The sequence below is a fragment of the Streptopelia decaocto genome (assembly GCF_964273445.1).
Source record: "Streptopelia decaocto genome assembly, chromosome: 4".
In the NCBI taxonomy this organism is placed as follows: Eukaryota; Metazoa; Chordata; class Aves; order Columbiformes; family Columbidae; genus Streptopelia; species Streptopelia decaocto.
The window spans coordinates 15,102,456-15,118,694 of NC_138658.1; the positions used below are offsets into that span (position 1 = coordinate 15,102,456).

General features: G+C 41.3%; 1 protein-coding gene across 14 annotated transcripts in view; it reads left to right on the plus strand.

The window, feature by feature from the left end:
* JADE1 (jade family PHD finger 1) overlaps positions 1-16,239 on the plus strand; it is a 46,349-nt gene that overhangs the window by 25,865 nt on the left and 4,245 nt on the right. For 13 of the 14 annotated variants that reach the window (XM_082051578.1, XM_082051572.1, XM_082051573.1 and 10 more), the window contains 6 exons: positions 3,386-3,573; positions 6,841-7,052; positions 8,706-8,873; positions 9,494-9,610; positions 12,990-13,520; positions 15,860-15,977. In XM_082051578.1, coding sequence (XP_081907704.1) covers positions 3,386-3,573; positions 6,841-7,052; positions 8,706-8,873; positions 9,494-9,610; positions 12,990-13,520; positions 15,860-15,977 — 1,334 coding nt within the window. Of the gene's footprint in view, positions 1-148; positions 2,885-3,385; positions 3,574-6,840; positions 7,053-8,705; positions 8,874-9,493; positions 9,611-12,989; positions 13,521-15,859; positions 15,978-16,239 lie in introns of those variants that run through there. The other variant, XM_082051577.1, reaches the window with a different exon arrangement.

Here is a 16,239-nt window from a genome sequence, read left to right on the forward strand (position 1 = left end):
CCTTAAAAAATAACTTCCCTTTTTAAGCCCAGACTTGACCTCACTCAGCATTGCTGGGAGAGCCCTTGTCTGATGCTTCTTGTGCTTAGTTCCAAGCCATCGGTTCCTTTCAAGGAACAGCTAGATGAGCTGGATTTAAGGGGCAGAGAAAACACAGTATTTATTTTGGTTTCACATTATTTTTTTGTTGTTTCATTTACTATCTTAGGAAATTTTTTGTTTTGCAACATTTCAGCTGTTTTAAGAACCATCCAGATGTGCATGTCATTAAATACACTAATGTGAGATTTTGTAGCTCTTATCCAAGAAACCCTTATTTTCCTTACCTTGTTTGGGACACTTAGATATTATTTTCTGTTTCAAATTAAACAACACAGTTGTAAGGGCAGGAACATGCTGCAGCCCATCTATCTATTTGATGCTTAGTTGGGATTGGAGTTGGAGAAAGTGATAAAAACAAGGATTATTGCTGTTTAATCATATTAGATTTCTTTGAGTAAGTCCACGCTGGCCCATAACACATTGCCAAGTGACTCACCAGTGCTGGTGGGGCCAGAACAGTCCAATTGCTGATACAGAGCAAAAAATTCTGGGTGGCACTATACTTCTTCTGTTAGATTTGCATCTGCCAGCTTTAACCTTGCAGTAGGGGGACTACAGGAATGTTTGTTAGGGCTTTTTGTGTTCTGTGCAGCAGCCTGCAGACAGCTGCACAGCCCCACTAGATCTGTACACACATCAGGTAAACCCTTTCCTTCCTTCTCCTGAAGGACTGAACCTGGAGAACTCAGCATTTTCCCCTCTACTGTGCAGTTTGGAAGACAGGAAAATACCATTTTCCTGCAGGCTTGAAGCCTTATGCACACTGGTCTCACGCAGTCCCTGCATAAATACACATTGTTCGTGTGTACTCACGTAGTCTCCTCACTGCTTTCTCTTTTAAGCATCTCCCAAGGCTGCGGGATGGCCAGGAGACCTGTGGACTTCACCAGAGGGAGACCTTCCAGGGGTTCCCCACTCCCATGTGTTTCAGGAAGGTGGTTTAGTGGCTATATCAGGTCCCAGTACTTGCTTAGGGGAGAGCTTTTCTTTGACAAGGTGCAACAGAGACGTTGCTCCAAATTTAAGCTGTTAAAGGAGAAAGAGAAAGAAGGCATCCACAGGCGTAGGTGTCAGCACAGGAGGTACCGCTCTTTTTTAGTTGCTGAGCTGAGTTGTTGTATGGTCGTACTGGTGAACACCTGCTGGTCAGAGTCACCCTCTGTTCCCTGATTGTTATGCTGTTTGCTCCCTCACTAAACACCCGGAGAGCCCTGCTATGGTGGTGCTGGAGTGCTGGAACTGTTCTGTGCCTCGATTTGAGAGGGGAGGGAGATGTTATTGTAAATTGAATTGTCAGTAGTCATACAGTAGCTGGTGTGGAACAGAAGGAAAATACAGTACAGATAGCTGATGATAATAAGGTATATAATAGAGAATAAAAGGTTTTTGCCTTGCAGCAACTAGTCAGGGCAGCAAGAGTAGGTCTGGGGGGTGGGGAAAGGAGTGAATCTGTGTGGTGGTTCAGTGTTTGTTGTCAGATTGATAATTCAGTTGAGGTTGTTGGTTTTTTTGTTATGTAGTAAGTGTTGTTTTTTTTCTTCTTTCTATCACAAAAAATGAAGAAATGAAGATGTTTTGAAGCCAAACTATTTGTGCTTATTTATTCTGTGCACTATAGTGGTATTTAGACAGCATGTGCAGAGTGCTGCTCCAGAGGCCGTGATTTCCACATGGAGAGGTACTCAGGGAAGAATTTACAGTACAGAAGATTCAGAGACCAGTGCTCAGTTTAAAATAAATTCTCTGTGAGATGTAGTAGTCTGTAATATTTTAATACTGTGCAGTATGACCAGGAACAGTTTGGGGAGTGTAGTTAGCCAGCAAGGGCATTCAGGTTCTTATTCTTCCACAGTCCTCTTCTGCACCTCAGAAAGCCCCAAATTCAGCATTTGGCCCTCCCCCATCGTGTCACAGATTGTTGTAGATGAGGGGCAGGAGACTGAAATTGGTAGAGGATACTGAGATCTGTGTGTGCAGATACAGCAGCAGCAGATCAGGCTCTTCTGATGGGAGGAGGAGTTAACATGTTGGACCTCAGGGGGATGCAAAATAGAGTAGGGGTTGTCCTGCTTGTTGTGGAGCTTAGGCTGTTCCCAGCAGATAGTTGTGTCTACATGCAGTGGTGCCATCTCCTCCCTTGTAGCACAAGAACACAAAAAGAATCACTGACTGGTGCTGCAGGAGGCAGTGATTTGGCATTGTGGCCTGTCACTTCTGGTGGTACCAGCATTACCTTGTGAAGTGGGTTTCATCCAGACTGACTGAATTTCAGAGTGTGCAGTTAACTAAGAGAAGGTGCAGTGTCCTCAACTGTGCTGCAGGTGAACTGACAGAATTATCTTGCTGTTTAGAGGCGAGTCATCAGCTTGCTGATAGAATAACTGCTGTCCTTTGTGAATTGGGCAGCTTTGCAAAGTTGTGGCATCACAGGCATCTGACCTGGAACAAGTTATGTGCTGTAGGTACTTTACTGTTTTCTGGACCAATGCCTGTGGCTGAACAAAATTTCAGTTGGCTTGCACCTAAAATACGCTCTCATGGTTGGTTCTTGGCCAACTGGAGCATAAAACCTGAGAGGAGGTAGTTTCAGCACCAGCTGATTAATATTTGCACTTGGTCCAGCATGACCTTAGTGATTGTGAAAGAGGAAATGCAGACCCAGAATGCCAAGAGCTTGGATCTGCTTGGGTAAGTGAACATGAAGCCAGCGCAGATTACGGAGTCTCTCTGGAAAGGTCTTTGGAATTTCACGAAGATGGCAGTGCTGTAGACACACTTGCAGGTGCGCACAGACACACACTCTCTACTGTAAGAAAGAAAACTTCAAATGGAGCAGCAAATACTATTTTTTTCCTTGAATTTTCTTGATCTTGGTATTGTAGTTAAACTGATGGATTTTTAAAAACAAGTCTTAAAACAGATTTAAACATCTGTGTGGACAGCAGCCATCACTACATAAATAAAGTGTTCCTGCTCTAGCTTTAAATAAGTGTGGATTTCAGGTAAGAGTAACGACAGTTCTATCCTCTGACATTTTCATTTCATTTAGAATTCTGGTAATTAATTTGGTTTCTAGACAGCTCCAATTTATTTCTTATAATGCTGCCAATCTGTTATGGAAGTGCACTGTATTGTTTTCTGTTCCCATCTCAGTGGTGCAAGATGATTGCTTAGATTATTGCTGATGGTTGTTAGTCACTTAGAAGGAAGCATTTTGAATTCTGTAGAAATAAGCCTCTCAGCAACCCTGCATACCTGATGTCTGCTTGTCTGTTTGTTTTAGGATTGTGTCTGAGACGAAAGCTGTCACGTTTATGCGTCCCAGGAAGTACATTGTGTCATCCGGTTCGGAACCTCCAGAACTGGGCTATGTTGACATCCGAACCTTAGCAGACAGCGTGTGTCGCTATGATCTCAATGATGTGGATGTAGCATGGTTGCAACTTGCCAATGAAGAATTCAAAGAAATGGGTGAGCAATGAGTGCTTGTGGTTTTGTTGCTTTTTTTTTTTTTAAAGTTAGCAATCTTAAGAATAGTTTTAGGGAGGGCAGCAGTGGGAAGAGATGGTAGTGATATCGAGAGATAATAATCATAGGAGTTGGGATAGTCATGGGAAACCAGGCCTGATGTGATTGAGCCCTAAGACACGTGCTTTCGTAACTGCTGAGTTGCATCTGCTTAGACCAGGTCAAAATCTGGCCACATGGGGTTTTTTTCTCTGCTGCTTTCCATTTCACAAGGAAATTCTCACAAAGTTCCCCTTTTGCCATCACGGTCCTTGAAGAAAATATCAGATAGACTATCCAGGTAGTTTTTCCAGTTAGTCCCTTTATTTAATTATTTATTTGTTTGTTTTTGTCTGTGTCATGTATCCGTATCATCTTTTTAGCTAGTGGTGTTCAGTGTGAAGAAGGGGCAGAGTCTTGGGAGGTCTGGAAAACCTACGCCAGCTGAATTGCACAGGGAATGAGACAGTAAGGAATTCCTGCTGTGATTTATTTGAGGAGCCTCCCAAACTTTACTGTGACCATGTGCTCCAGTTTTGAAGCAGGAAAAGATGCTGCCACAAGAGGAACAACTGTTCCCTTTTCTGTAGGATGGCTTGTGTGTGGGAAGGGGCAGGGGAGCAGGGAAAGAACAGAAGCATTCTTTCGGTAAGGTGTGCGCTTCAGGAAAGGATTTAACTGGAATTGAAGATGATGTAGATCAGCACAGAACTTTTACCACATAGATAAGGGGATAGATGTTGTGTCAGATGGAAGAGGTTTGGACATGTTAGTGAATACTGATTTTTGTTTTAGCATTGTGGCAGTTCCCTGCTTTGGGTTATAGTTAGTCATACGGGTTTTACCTAGCTGTAGCCCATACATGGCATGGTTCAAGACCTCTAAATCACAAACTGACAATTTATAACTCTTTAAAAAAAAAAAAAATTCTCCTACCTATGAAAGAAACTGATGATGCAGCCCCCAAGCCTTTTTTCCAGATCTCGAGACAGGCCTGCTCAGGTTTAGTGGTGGGCTTAGACATTTTGAAAATAGTACATGATTCAAGAGTGTAGGTTACCTTTCCAGTTATCTTCAGGAAAACAGCAGCAGCAAGCCCCCTTAGATTTTTTCAAATAAAAAGTTAAAACACTTTTTATGATTTGTAATTGATACTGATCCAACATAGATAATCCGCTCTGTTTTTTGCCAGAACCAGAGGAGGGCTACCACAGTGTTACACTGGGGGTATGAGTAGCATTAGTGATAGAGTGCATAAGAGGAGCAGATTGTGCAGATTCGTACCTGTGCTTGAAGGCCTGTGGTAGCCATTCTGCTACACCAACATGACCTTCAAAAGTGTGCATTGCACATGAACCACTGAACAGCTAGAATTTGACAGATCTGATCCTCAGTGTTGTGTTTTGGTGCAGTTTCTTGTAGTTTGCTTGCTCTGAATCTTTATCCACTTGGTTTTGCTGTACACAGAGGGAAATAAATGCTCCTGTCAGTACGAGGCAGTACATTATGGGTCTTGAAACGTGCCCGTGTGCTCCGTCAGATACTGCACTCTACAAATATTAATGGGCATTTGAAAAGCGAACTATATCCTGGTCTCCAGTTATAGCACTTGCTTTATGGTGTCCCTGCATCTATGAACTCCCTGTGTTTTGGGTACCTGTCGGAGTGCTTCAGGTACTGAAAATGTATATTCTGTCTATAAAAGAATGACTGTAAACATTTTAACTGAAGCTGCAGCCACTTGATTCTTTTTTTAACCCTTATAAATGCACAGTCAGTGGCTTATCTCTGAAGGGCTTTTTGTAAAGTGATAGCAATTGTGAGGTTAGAATTTAGTTTCAAACTGGTCTAAAACCTGCCATCATCTGCTTTGCTGGTGCAGTGTTCGGGGCTGCTGGGCATAATTCGCTCCTTGATCAGCAGGATTTTGTATGTTCCCTCTTGCTACCTGTCAGCTGCTCAGTTTGGGTAGCAAGGGATGCGCTGATCTCTTTTGCAAGGATTTACCTGTCAGTAAGGGAAGCTGGAAGTACTTTTGGAGAGTGATTGTCTTCTGATTTGGGTGAGCTAGAGACATTTTTTTGGTTGTTGTTTTGTGGAGTTGGTGGCTCAGTTATTCACAGAGAGCCACAGGGAGGATTATCTTGTTAAAACACTTGTTGCCGTCTTCTGTATGTCACAGTAAATGTTAAGTATTGGGAATCAGACCAAAAGCAGGATATCCTAAGCTTACACTTCATTGTACTGATTTAAGTATATGGAAATTATTTTGCTAAACTGATTTTGCAAGAGAAAAATGATGGTTTGCAGTAATGTAGCTTTCTTTGTTTTGTGTGCGCGTGGCATGACTTTGTACCGAAGGTTAGTGTAGTACCAACTTGGAAGCACTACAGCCAGCTCATTCTTGCACCAAGTGAGAGATGGAAGCCAGAGGGCGAAGCACTGTGCTCTCTTTTGATATTTCTCTTGCTGCTTCTATGATAGATATTGTTTTCACATCTATAATAGTAATTTAATTTAAATTTTGAATTATAAAATACTGTAATGTAATCAGTCTGTAGCTGTGGTGTCCTGAAAAATTTTCTGATGGATGCTGTTTGAAAAGACCGAATCCCACATTAGATGTTGCATTTGTTTTTTGTCCTGCAGTTGATGTTGCATTTATTACAACTGTGGCTTTGACTTTTTAAAACAAACTAATTTATTAGTGTAGCAGGGTCTGATGGAGACCTCGGTTGAGATTGCAGTCTGTTGGGCTGGATCTTGTAAAAGCACAACTATTTCTAGACAGTGCAAGTTTGCTACAAAGCAGTTTTTGTCATTGGTTCCCCACCTCTGCCTCCATCACTTTTGGTTCAAAACACACTCAAATCTTTCACCAGAAGAGTCAACGTCTGGGTTGTAAAATCAAAGCAAAATCCATAGACAGTGCTGTTTCAGAAGGAAAAACGAGAACAAGACCAGGAAGCCAAAACAAGTTTGTGAAAGTTTTTCTCAGGCTTTTGAAACATTGGTTTGGATACTCTGCTTCTATTAGTTTAATGCAGTTATAAGACTTAGTTGACTTTTTTTTTTTCCCACAGTTTTTCTAGTTTATGCTGGAATAGGAACAGCTGTCTAGGAATTAAATGTGTTAATGTGCAGGCCAGCTCTATCTACTCAGCTGCTAAAAAAAGAAGCTGAAGTTGCGTGTGGCAGTGGTTGTGACTATTTCCTTTAACTATTTGCCAGGGATGCCTGAGCTGGATGAGTACACAATGGAAAGAGTCATTGAGGAATTTGAACAACGATGCTATGATAACATGAATCACGCTATCGAGACGGAAGAAGGACTTGGGATTGAGTATGATGAAGATGTTGTCTGTGACGTCTGTCAGTCTCCAGATGGAGAAGATGGCAATGAAATGGTGTTTTGTGACAAATGCAATATTTGTGTGCACCAGGTATGGTGGCCAGGGCAGAGTCGGGGGGAGTGCAGGGGTGATGACAAACTTTTCCAAACCATTAAAGATTACAGGTTGGATTTTTTCCAGTGACAGATGTTGATCCATTAAGTTGTTGCGGAGTTCACCATTGAGTGGTGGGATGAATTAAGAAATTATATAATTGAGAAAGAGAATTGTTAAATGTAATTCTACAAATGTTCTGCTAAGTGAGTTAAAAGTGGTATTGTGTATGTATGAAGGAAGTTACTAGATGAGAAATAGCCTCCCCATAACATACACATGTGGTGTTGTACATTCTCACCTAGACGCTTCTCTTGGTATATTCTGTTCCTCCCTGTACACTTGTTATATTAACATACCTTTAGTATCAGCAACTTAGGCTCAGCAGGGAGGGGGAAAAAGAACTTTCAGGCAATCAGTGGGGACACTGGTAGGATTTATCATATTTTAATGGAGAACCTCCTGAGCTGAGCCAAGCTAACAAAGCACTATTATGTGGCACCTTTTTGTGGCAGTTAAGAAGTCATTTTAGCATGGAAGAACAGATACAATTTTAGCATATCTGTTTCCGTGGGTGCTTCTTGCTGTGTAAGGTGCCTTCTTATCAGCCTGTCCTTCCTTTCCACTTTAAGAAGTTTGCTTTTGTCATTCAGTGTTTGGAAAGCCGTGTTGCCCAATGAGGAAGAATAGCATTTTCTTCCATGTGTTACTTAAATGTGTTTGTACTAATGGTAAAGAAATATGTCTATGATGGCTGTAAGGTACAAGTGGATATCCTGCAAGATACTCAAAACTGACTTTTTTAGACCTGTAGAAGTTCTCCGATCCTTAGTTGCTGGTCACATAAGATCTGAAACTTAAGAGGGTTAACGTTGACAGTAATTTGAACAGAGGTCTCCAGAAAGATGCAGTCTTCTGGAAAAAAGTGATCTTAATCAGTTGCTGTTCTGTACTTTTCTCTTTGAAGAAGAAGTAAAACCCAGTGCTTTGGAATAACATCGAATATTGCACAGCAGAGCTCTTGTATTTAGGAAAAAATTCTTCACGTAAAAGGTTGTCAGACATTGGAACAGGCTGCCCAGGGCAGTGGAGGAGTCACCATCACTGGAGGGGTTTAAAAGGCGTTTAGACGAAGTTCTTAGGGACATGGTTTAATGCTAGAGTTAGGTTATGGTTGGACTCGATGATCCTGAGTGTCTCTTCCAACTGAAATGATTCTGTGATTTGTGGTTTTTGCCTTCTGAATTAGATACAGCCCAGTTCCTGTTACTTGTAGACTTTGTGACACTGAACTTCATCGTAGCGCACTGCTGTCAGGGTTGTCTGTCGGGATTCCCCTTGCTTTTGGGGCTGGTGAGCATGTTCTTCATTTTCCCAGTTGAAGTAGGCCGGGTTTTTTTGCATAACAGCTGATCATGGCTTCACCTCCTTTCACTGAGATATAATTTTGGGGAATGAATGGATAATGTCATTGGCTAAGTATATAAAGGTGCCCTGAGATCCTCAACAAGCTAATGTTTCTATAGTTTCAGAAATTCCATCAAGAACATTTTGAGAGTTGCAATAGGCTACATGTAAACAGCTAAAATGTTACAGAAATCCATGTTGTTTCCTGTGTTTTCTTCCCCTTTTCTGTAAATGGGAATACAGGCATGTTATGGGATCCTGAAGGTGCCAGAAGGCAGCTGGCTGTGCAGGACCTGTGCACTTGGTGTTCGGCCCAAGTGTTTGCTCTGTCCCAAGAAAGGCGGTGCCATGAAGCCAACCCGGAGCGGCACCAAGTGGGTCCACGTTAGCTGTGCTCTGTGGATTCCAGAGGTAGGTGCTGACCCTCTGCGAGCTCAGGGCTGCAGTGATTTTGAGGGAGAGAAAATCTGTTAAGAATGTTATTCAGCCTAGTCTGTGTTGCTACAATGAGTGTAGCATATATATATATATGACACTTAAGACAGAATAAAAGATTTTCAGTTTGATGTAAAGTCTGGCAGGATGCTGCATCATCTATAAAGAAAGTAGTTATGTTACCTTTGTCAACTAAAATTAGACCTCCAAAATTAGGTCTTTGCTGCTGGAAAAGCTCATTTAACAAGCACAAAACGTACCAGTTTATCTTGTAAATGGAACATTAAAGGTGAGTCAGGAAGGTTTGGATGTGACAGTGAGAATTCCTGCGCATTCTCATAATCAAAATATTCATCCTGTATGATAATTTTAAATTAGTGGCTTCACCTTGAAACTGTTTTGTTCATGCAGTGAGGAACTGATTTTTTTAAAAAAAGGAATTTTGATTTTTTTTAAGTTCCTTAAAAACTGAGAAACTTGGAACATGCTAATTTTGTACAGGCACGCAATGAATTTGATTTCTTTGGTAAAACTGATTCCCTTTTCAGTTAACGGTATAATAATCACTCTGCAATTTTTAACCTTTTTTATCTTAGGTGAGTATCGGAAGCCCAGAAAAAATGGAGCCCATTACAAAGGTTTCTCACATTCCCAGCAGTAGATGGGCACTGGTATGCAGCCTTTGTAATGAAAAAGTTGGAGCTTCTATACAGGTAAGTTAGTAGCACAAATGTCTCTGTGGTTTTTTTTTTTGTCACTTCTAAGTAGACACATAAAATATATATCTGCAGTAAATTTCCTGTTTGTTACTATGGTCTTAATTGCACACAAAGTGCTTTTGAAGGTTAGTGTGCTCTTACTTTCTCACTGAAGTCAGTGGAACTGAACACCTTCATTTTGATGATTAAGTTAGTTGTAGCTTTGAATTGCTAATTTTAGATACTGCTTAACATTGAACTGTTTTGGCCATAACTATTTTTTCTGTAACTATTTTATTGTTGGTCCAGCTTTTAAGTTGCTGAGGAGAATATCTGTTCATTTAATAGTAAACTTGTTGAGCAGTAGGAAAGAAACAGGTGATTCGACTGGCCTGCCTGAGATTCAAACAAGCCACAAGCTTGAGGAAATGAGCTCCATTTCTTCCATTGGTTGTGCGTAGATTCCAGAGCTCTTGGTGTTTCTTACACCCTCCTGGGTGTGAGTTTCCCAGGTCCCATTGCTATAGAAGCAGCGCCACGTTATCATTCTGACTTCTGATGACTGCCTGAAACAGCAAGACTGGGCAGAATAAAAAAAAGTCTAGTCTTCATAGTTCCAGAAAGAATGATTTCCGTTTGCAATAAATAAACTATAAACCCAGCACTATAAATGCATTTGTGGCATACCAACAACTCACATTCCTGGGCCAGTGCCAGATTGTTTCATTGCGTACTTCTGAAATTCTTTCTGCAGTTCTAATTGGATATGGATGCAGCCTTTGTGGCTTGCAGCCTGCGAATTGTTACTGTTAAATAACTGAATCAGTCTGCACCAGAGCATTTCAGACTGGGCAGTGTGGTTTCACGTGCATGTTCATATTGGGTTGTTAGCTGTAAAGCACTTGCAGATCCTTCACAGTGAAGATCACTCAAATGTTAAATAAGAATTTTGAGAAAAATTTTTCAATGTAGAGAGATTGAAAAAACACCTTACCAAGCTCCTGAGTTTTGAAAGAGGAGATACTTTGTTTCATGAGACACAAGACAGAAGTTTGATCCATCTTACTCGAGAACAAATCCTGAGAAAGAGTAAGAATGGGTGATCCCCTTGGGGCAATGTTGTGATTGTGTAGAAAGAGACAGTAAAATGTAGCTTAGTATCTTCACCTTCAAAGTGCTTGAAATACTTCAGCAAAATGACCTCAGAAAACTCCCTGAGACAGATAGGAAGATACTATTGTCTCGTAAGGAGTCTGAAGAAGGAGAGCGCTATTTTGTGGCTAGCCTAATATTACAGGATCCACGATGGTAAGACCAGCAGTAAGACACGAGAATTACTGAAGTCCTATACTTCTTAAAAAGTAGGTTTTATCCATTTCCTTTCTTCCTCTGCATTGACTCATTTGATGAGGTTGCCAGAAAAAGTTGTAAACCAGCAATGCAGTAATAGTTCCAGTGAAATCTATCAGTCCATTTCCATTTAAGGAATGTATAGTAACTGTTAAGTAGCAAAAATAAATCTGTTCACAGCATATAAATTTGCAATCCTAATACCTCCATATAGAGCTGTCCTCTGCTTCTTGGCCGCTGTTAGGTAGTTGAGAGAAACTGTTTTGTCCATTTTCCAGCCCTGTTCAGAGGGGTAGCTTAGAGTAGTTTAAGTTGAACACTTGGAGTATTTGTGTATGTTAGTGTGCAGGGGAGGGAGGGGTGTCCTTCCATATTTCTTCTGATACCACCTCTCCCCTTCTAGTGATGACACAGGATGATGTGCAGGCACGATGGCTGCCACTTCAGACAGTTCTGTATTTGAAACTGTGAGAGAAAGACAAAAAAAAATACAGCTTTGCCTGTATTTATAGGAGTTGTGTAAACCTTGATATCATTAAAACTAGCAGTGAGAAATATTCAGGTCTGTGCTGTGAAATTTTATACTGCAGAGAAGCACATTACACAAAGCCACTGCAATAGAAAGGAAGTAGCATTAACTGGATGAACTGAGAGAGAGAGACCCTCCAGAGATGATATGAGATGTGCACAACAATTAGAAAAGCCTGCAGCTGGAAGTATGCGTCAGGCTGGGCAGAGAGCAACTGCAATAAGCTGGGAAAATGAGGCTGCACATTCTCCCAAGTTCAGCAGATCTCCTTCCAATGAGACAGGCTTTCCTCTCTTCTCCCAGTAAAACATTAGCCACACTAAGAGCTCATTATTCTAAACTACAGCAACTTGGAAACCACGGCTAAAGTACTTTTCTGTACTGTTGGGTGTTCCTGTTGGGCTGCTTTTGCCCCGTTTGCTAGTAAGAGACAAAAGGGCAAAGGATGCTTTGGTATTTTTTCATTCCTTTTATATGTTGATTTTATTAAGGAGTGTTCATTCAAAACTTCTGCAGTTTAAACCCTGGTGTACCTTTATTTGCCATCTGGCTGCTGAGCAGGAAAACCCAGAGGAGAAAGATACTTGGCTTCTTTTTAAAATAATGTATAAACATCCTAGTGCAATGCATTTCTCTTTCAGGTTAGATGACTTGGGTTAAGCATAGTTTTGTTTCCTCCTAGTTAATAAATCTAATGTTCCTTTCCACTTCAAATTCTTTTCACTGGAGGCAGAGGTGTGAGTTGATACAAATACATATGTATGTGTGCATGTATATACATATGTTTAAACCTTTCAGTTTGTGTCTGGCAATAGCTGTGACAGCGTTTTGCAAGAGAAGGTTGCATATAATTGAAATGAAGTGCTAAATCAGCTGAACTTGTGCCCATCACACCATGATGGCTGGGTTCACTGGGAGGGAAGAAAAATGGCAAACAATTGAATTTCCTGTTCTCCTCATCCTGGAGGTGAAGTGAAAGGCTGTAGTCAGTGAAGCAGTGATTGACAGTGATTTAATATTTGGCATTATAAATTTGGGATAACAGGAATTAAAAAAATCCTCTCAGTTGAGGCCTTTTGGGTAGCATGGGTCCAGGTGCTGGGAAAGACTTAATTAAAAGTATCAGGCTGGCCTGGAGTCATGGAGATGTTTTTCCCTCTTTCTCATGCTGGCACAGTCAAAGGGGAAACGTTTTCCTTTGTGTAACACTGCCTCAAGTGAGCGGCTCCAGTGATGGCAAGAATGGTTCTCTTGTGGATTTGCTGGTTATTGAATTGTGTGAGTGGGCTAGGGAGGGGTTAACCACTCCTGTCCCACTGGGACACTTCATCATTGCCTGGCCTGAAAGCACTAAATCATAAACCTAATTAAAAGAGAGCAAGAAACTACATGCAGCTTAGAAGCCGAGCGTGGTGACAGGCTTGTTCTTCCAAAGCAGTCCTGGCTGCTCAAATAATTTTAGGCAGTGTGGCTTCTTTAATTTATATTTGATTAATTTTAATTTAATTTCTGTAGTGTTCAGTGAAGAACTGCAGAACGGCCTTTCATGTCACCTGTGCATTTGACCGTGGCTTAGAGATGAAGACCATACTGGCGGAGAACGATGAGGTGAAATTTAAGTCGTACTGTCCCAAGCACAGCTCTACCAAGAAGGCAGATGACGAGACTTTCAATGAAATCCCAGGCCAGGAGAACGGGAACGGGATTCAGGACGGCTCTCTTCCTGCCCACATCGACCCTTTCCACGGCATGAATCAAAACCAGGAGGAGGCCCACAGAGTCAGCCTCCGCAAGCAAAAGCTCCAGCAGCTGGAGGATGAGTTCTATACATTTGTTGACTCCTTGGAAGTGGCTAAAGCGCTGCGGCTGCCTGAGGAGCCAGTGGGATTCCTTTACCAGTACTGGAAGCTGAAGAGAAAAGCCAACTTCAATAAACCTTTGATTACCCCAAAGAAGGATGAAGAGGACAATCTGGCTAAACGGGAGCAGGATGTTCTATTCAGAAGATTGCAGCTCTTCACGCACCTCCGGCAGGATCTCGAGCGGGTAAGCTACTGGAGTGCCTGTGCTTGTGAGAAGTGTGCTGGCCTTCGTTAGCTGAGTTTCCAAACTACCCACTCAGTTCTTGCCCTTGGATGCAGGCACTCCCTGCTGTGTCTTAACTCAAAGTTGTATTGTCAGAAAAGACTGTTAACACTACATTTCTACAGAGCACAGTGGTTACACCAATTACCCTTTTCAAATAGAGGGCTGGTTCCCAGGGACAGCAGGTCTGGGCTTATAGCGTCCACTCTCCTTACAACTGGATTTTGTTGTGTTTCCGCTCATGCTTTTTTACTGATTGATGGCTGTGGACTGTACCGCAACTCCCAGATGGAGCTTTTTTAGCCTTTAAGGGCTTGCTTTGCTGCTTTCATCTGGTGCACAAGGAGGAGAAGATTATGAAACATACCTGGATTTGGAGCAGATCTGTTCTTCACTGACCCAGCATAGTGGGATGACATTTCATTGGACTATCTGTGTATTAGGTTTGGGAGGCACATGATTCCGCTTAATTAGGTTTTGATTGTTTAAAGAACAGTTTAATAGGATCAGTTTGGTGTTTTCATCTTAAGTATATTTGATCCTGTAACAACCTGAATTCCTTCCTTTTTCTTTTTTTTGGGAGAGGGCGGGGGTTAACTAGTAGAGAGTTTAAGATATGCTAGAGCCAGAAAGAGTACTGGTTATTTTAGTTTTTCACGTATATACAGCATAAGGCTCGGGTAGGCCACATATGGAACCTGGCCCAGGAGGTCGTCACCCTCAATAACGTGGGTGAACTAGAGCCTCTCTTCCAGAATAGTGTGTAGCCTTTCATTCAGGACAGCAGGTGCTCATGCATTTACTACATCCTTTGTAAAGGATCCTGATGGCTAATTATTTTTCTAATTAATTGCTGCAGTTTTTCTTTTAAAGTTTTTTTTCTAGTTTCAGCTTCCAGCCAGTGAGCTTTCTCTATCTCGGTGAGATAGCTCTTACCTAGTGTCTTTTGTTTCTTCTCAGTGTGCTCAGGGTTTCTTTTAATCTTCTCTCTGATCAGCTAAATAAGTTGAGTTTGTCAGTATGTTCTCTGGATTTTAAATTATTCTGTATGCATACTTTCCATTTTTAAGTGTGATGTCAAAACAGGATACATCACTCTAGTAATATTTTTAATATTTTACTACTGTGTTGTTCCCACCGATCATACATCCAAGATAACTTGGATAAAAAATAAATAAAATATGGGGCCTAGGGTTTTTTTTCTCCTTTTCAAGATAAAGTTGGGTAGACTAGATTATGAATGACATTCGTGACAGTGTCATCTATCTGGAAACAGATTTTGAAGTCACATCATTCAGTTCACTTAATGATTAACAGGTAATTCTGTGGGCATGATCCATCTGTTGTGCTGCTCAGATCAGACAAGGCAAAGAACAAAAGGCCGTGGACTGTATCAGGAATGGTACTGGGCCAGACTAATCCCTTCTGATTCAAATCCACAGAGTAATGACAGTTACTTAAAGTACTGTCTGTCCCGGGACTGGCAGCCTTGAATAGAGCAGGACCTTAGCAACAACAGTCACACTTGTTACATGTCTCCTTAACAATAGCAAGATGAGCCTACAAGGCTGTAATCCACAGAGCATCACACTGGATGCAGCTACACTGAACTGAGAGCAGCTTTGGAAACACCCACATCTACCTCTCAGCGATTCCCTCATCTGGGGAGGAGACAACTTTTAAGCTCTAGGAGAGCTGTGGTTGTGAACTTGAACAGTTGTCTAGATTGGACAGTCACATTTTAATGGCAGAAATGTAGTTTTCTTCTAAAACAACCTGAGATAGTCCAAATAATGAGTTCATTACCGTTTCCAGTCCCTGTTACCTCCATTGTTCTATGGCATGAATAGACTGGCCTGCCTTCATTTTGATTGATCACACTGCAATGGCAGGGTCATCAAGAAGACTGCTACTGTTGAGTAGTTCTCCACATTTTCCTACTATTAATTACGTATAATTTTCTGTTGTGTCTTAAGAATAAGAAGCAAATGGTGCTAGGCCATTTAATACTGAGTATATTTAAGCATTCCCATTGTCCAAGTTTTCTGTGTGTATATATATGATTCAGTTGTTCATAAAGCTACTTCTCTGCTGTGGGGCCTCCTGAATCTGATGAAATGATGTCGGTTAAATAGTATTTAAGACTCTTTTCTAAGAAGCATGTTAAAGAAGGTTAAATTTAAAGACACTACTAACTTATTTAAATAGTGTGTAGTCCTTAAACTGAATTAATTCAAAACACAGATCTATAACATAATAGAAACACGTCTCGTAAAACTCATCAACTTGATGTCTTCTAGGTGCGTAATCTTACTTACATGGTGACCCGAAGGGAAAAAATCAAAAGATCTGTTTGCAAAGTTCAAGAACAGATATTTAATATCTACGCAAAGCAGTTGGAACAAGAAAGAGTTTCAGGTATGCTTCAGTGTTATGTTTGTCACCTAAGACCACAGGCACCAGCATTGAAAGGTTTGGTTACAGCCTAATGAATGATTTTGAAGGACAAACAGGACCTCATTTATTCTCATTAAAATCCTGTGTAGTCCACCATGCAGCAACAGATTGGAAGCAAAAATGAGAAATCTGTGTAGCTCTAAAGGTGGGCACATTGCTGTAGAAACTGGTAAGTCTGTGTTCTTATCCATGGGGCACTGAACGGCTCACTGCTTCACATCCT